Source organism: Microtus ochrogaster, unplaced genomic scaffold, assembly GCF_000317375.1.
Source record: "Microtus ochrogaster isolate Prairie Vole_2 unplaced genomic scaffold, MicOch1.0 UNK27, whole genome shotgun sequence".
In the NCBI taxonomy this organism is placed as follows: domain Eukaryota; kingdom Metazoa; phylum Chordata; class Mammalia; order Rodentia; family Cricetidae; genus Microtus; species Microtus ochrogaster.
The window spans coordinates 3063326-3067007 of NW_004949125.1; the positions used below are offsets into that span (position 1 = coordinate 3063326).

The following is a 3682-nucleotide window of genomic DNA, read 5'->3' on the forward strand; positions in this document are numbered from 1 at the left end:
GATCCGCCTGCCTCTGCCTCCCGAGTGCTGGGATTAAAGGCGTGCACCACCATCGCCCGGCTGAGTTATTTTTTTTAAAAAAAAACTGTGTCTTGTGTGTATGTGCATGTATGTTCATGTTTGTGCTTATGGGAACATATGTGCCACAACACACCAGTGGAGGTCACAGAACAACTTTGGGTGTTGGACCCCACCCTCCACTTTGAGGCAGGGTCTCTCGTCTGCCATTGCACAGGCCAGCCAGGCTAACTGGGCCTGGAGACTCCAAGGGATTCTCCTGCCTCTGCCTTCCATTTTACCATAGGAATGCTGGGATTGCAGAATGCTGGTTTCTGGGGATTTGAACTCTAATCCTGAAGCTTTTCCCGCTCTTTTTCCTCCCCAGTACCTTGGGTGTATGTTTCAGACAGAGTTCTACAGAACAGCTGGGATGTTAGGTGGTGGATGAAGACGGCCATGGGAACTTGTCACCACAGTGAGTTCAACTCCATCTGCAGGGACAGACCTCACCTCTGGGTGAATCTCCACAGGGCTAGCTTGGTCACGTGGTCCCTCTGCATTCCTGGGCAGCAGTTTCCACAGAAGCATTTTATTGGCCATGTAGTTAGATGTCACTTGAAGTGTATGCCTGCTGGAGTTAAATTCACAATCGGAAAGAGTCTTTGTTCAATTCATATATTCCCATTTTATCATTTTATTCTCGCAAATTTCCTGACAGTCTCTCTTGTTCATTCTCTCCACCCCGTTTCTGTCTCTCCACAATAGTGTCTCATTGTATAGTCCTAGTCTGGAACTCAATGCACAGCCCAGGCTGTCAAACTGTGACCCTCTTGCCTGAGCCCCCCACTTGTTGTGGGATTCCAGTTATATGTCACCATCATCAAACCCTCCCTGGTTCTTTCTTAACTCCCTTAAAGCTGCCCCCCCACTGTCACTCACCACAGAACGTGAACACTCTCATCCACCCTTGAAGGCTCCCCCTGCGTGGGGCTCAGGGACAACCCTGGGAGTCCCACAACACCAGGGGTACCTGTGTGGCTCAGGGAAGGAGAGGGATGCGACAAATGTTGAGGAAATGGGACCCAGGGTCGAGGTCACTACAGACAAGGAGCCATGCACCCAATGTCTGAGGCATCAGAGATGAAAAATCCCTCCAGCTCCATGAGAGACAGTGGAGGCCACCTGGGAAAAGCAGGTTAAAACCAGCCCAGGTGTGGGGGTCAGGACTGAGGTTACTGAATCTGTCTCCTGCAAGACCTTGGCCTGACAGACACCCCAACAGTTCCAGGGTAGTGGGGTTAGCAGGTTTGAGGGAGGGCACTGTTGGCAACACAGGGCTCCCTCTGCTGTGGCCTGGGCTGTACCAGCTTGCAACTCAACTACAGAATCCTTGCTGGGGTCCCCATTGTCTCCACCCCTCAACCCTCACCTGAGAGGGTGTCAGGCCCTGGACCCCCATCCTCAAGACATCGCAGCTCCAACACAAAGGTCTCTGTTGTGGGGCCCAGCTCCATCCTGGTGGTCTCACCAGCGTCCTTGGGAACAGGCTGTGCTGAGCAAGAAAGGAGGCTGTTCAGGAGGGAGATGGTGATGGCCGAGGCCCATTCCTACACAGAAGAGCCAGAGCTGTTTTTTGCTGGATATACACAGTGATCCACCTCAGCTGACCAGCAACCTTCCTGCCTCCCTGGGAAATGTAACTGTGGGAAACAGCCTCTCCCAAGGCTGCGACGCTTGAGGCACGCCTGAGGGGACCCATGGCAGGGTCCCTTGGCACCTTCCAAAGTATGACCATCCCCCAGGCTTCAAAGGCCACATAATATCAGGTGTCATCATCCCAGGTCCCTGGGAAGGTAGGAGTCCAGAGCACTGTCATCACGGCTGGAGCCTTCTGCAGGCCTGTGCTCCTGTCCTGAGTCCACTCTGAAGAAGTGGTCTCCACATTCAGGCGTCCCCACCCCCCCATGCCAGCAGACTCCATCTCCCTCTGGTTTAGAAGCCCTGGGTAGAGAAACGCCCCTGTGCCCAGCAAGGTTGCCAGGCCTCACCTGGAAGAGCATTTCTCGCCTGCTGCAGCCTCTGCGCTAGGGGAGGTGTGGTCACCAGTGGCTATAAGGTGAAGGCCACGGCTCTTCAGCCAGCTCCTTCCGGAGGTGCCTCCATCTAGAATGAGCCAGGGAGGTTCTGAATGCCCACCGGGAAACCCTTGGCAGGCACTCCGCGGGGTCTTCGCTGTCAGAGCTGCTGAGGTCCCCCTGGGCCAAGACAAGGTGCAGAGTGGAGTTGCCAGGCAGAAGTTGGTGGAGACTCTCACGTAGGAACAGGGAAGGGAGGCAGGGCTCCAAATTCCGAACAGGGATCAGGGTTGGTCCGGGTGACCATGGCGTGCAGCAGGGCCCAAGCTGGAGCCCTAGGTTGCCTCAGTGGGAACCAGGTGACAAGGGTCCTGGGCAATCACGGGCCACAGGTGCCCAGGGGCGGGGAGCGGGCGCCGCGGACCGGCCAGGTCCCGGGTCGCTCGCCCGCCCTCCGGTGATGTGCGTCCGTGCGGGAAACGGCCGGGTTGGGGCGGGGGCGCTGGGGGGCCGACACAGGAAGTCCCCCCGGCATCCGCATCCTGTCCCCCGCCCCTGCTGCCTGCCGCGCCCCCTCGCACCGGTCCCCGCCACTACCACCGTGGCCGCTGCCTTCGCCTTCGCCACGGTCGCCGCCGCTCTAGCCCGCGCTGCCAGCTCTGTGAGCTTAACCCTTGCCGGCCCGGTCACTCACCAGGGCCCCCCGGGGAGGTGTGGGTGGGTGGGGATGGGGACAGGATGCTTGGCCCTGCTTGCGTCCCGGAGCTCGCCGGTGCTGGGCGCGCAGCGCACGCTGCTGCAACGCAGGGGCGCGTGTCCGTGCGCCACGGTTGGTGACTGTCACTGAGGCTGCATGAATGGAAGAGGAAAGGGGTTCCTAGCTGACACCTCCAATGTCCTCTGAAGCGCTGGCGTGGCTTCAGAGCACCCCTCCCAGGACAGGGGTACAAATTTGGTCTAATTAGCACTTAATTAACCAGTTAGTGGGGAAGACCCCTCCTGATTCCAACAGGTCCAGAACTGCCAACCCGGCCCACACCTGGAACCTTGAGTTGGTTAGGATAGACAGGTGGCAACTGTGCCAGCTCCAGAAGGGCCATCTTCGGGAGCTGGGGAACCGGGCCTTGTCTCTTTGGGTTCTTCTCCCTCCAGTAGCTCCAGGCCCTCCCTCCTCCAGCTTCCGTCCTTCTCCAGGCTCTTCCTCCATCGTTCTGAGCCATGGCTTCCCCAGGGGCTTCTCCCTGTTTGCTAGTTGCCTTAACTAGTTGTTTCCTGCCTGGGGGCGGGAATAAGGTGGGGTTGGGAGTATTTCCACCCCCAGGAGGTTTGAGCTAACCATCTGCATATCCCCTCCCCCAGTTTTTTAAATACATTTTTATTGATATTTATTGAACTTTACATTTTTCTCTGCTCCCCCCCCCTTCAACCCTCCCCCAAGGTTCCCATGCTCCCAATTTACTCAGGAGATCTTGTCTTTTTATACTTTCTACTTCCCATGTAGATTAGATCTGTGTAAGTCTCTCTTAGTGTCCTCATTGTTGTCTAAGTTCTCTGGGATTGTGGTTTGAGGGCTGGCTTTCTTTGCTTTATGTTTAAAAACCACCTAT

General features: G+C 56.6%; 1 protein-coding gene across 1 annotated transcript in view; it reads right to left on the bottom strand.

Annotated features, from left to right (window-relative positions):
- Znf853 (zinc finger protein 853) overlaps nt 1-2843 on the bottom strand; it is a 6233-nt gene extending 3390 nt beyond the window's left edge. The window contains 2 exon segments of the mRNA XM_013354087.2: nt 1430-1607; nt 2049-2843. Coding sequence (XP_013209541.1) covers nt 1430-1607; nt 2049-2060 — 190 coding nt within the window. The 5' untranslated portion in view covers nt 2061-2843.
- Between the last annotated feature and the right edge of the window lie 839 nt (nt 2844-3682).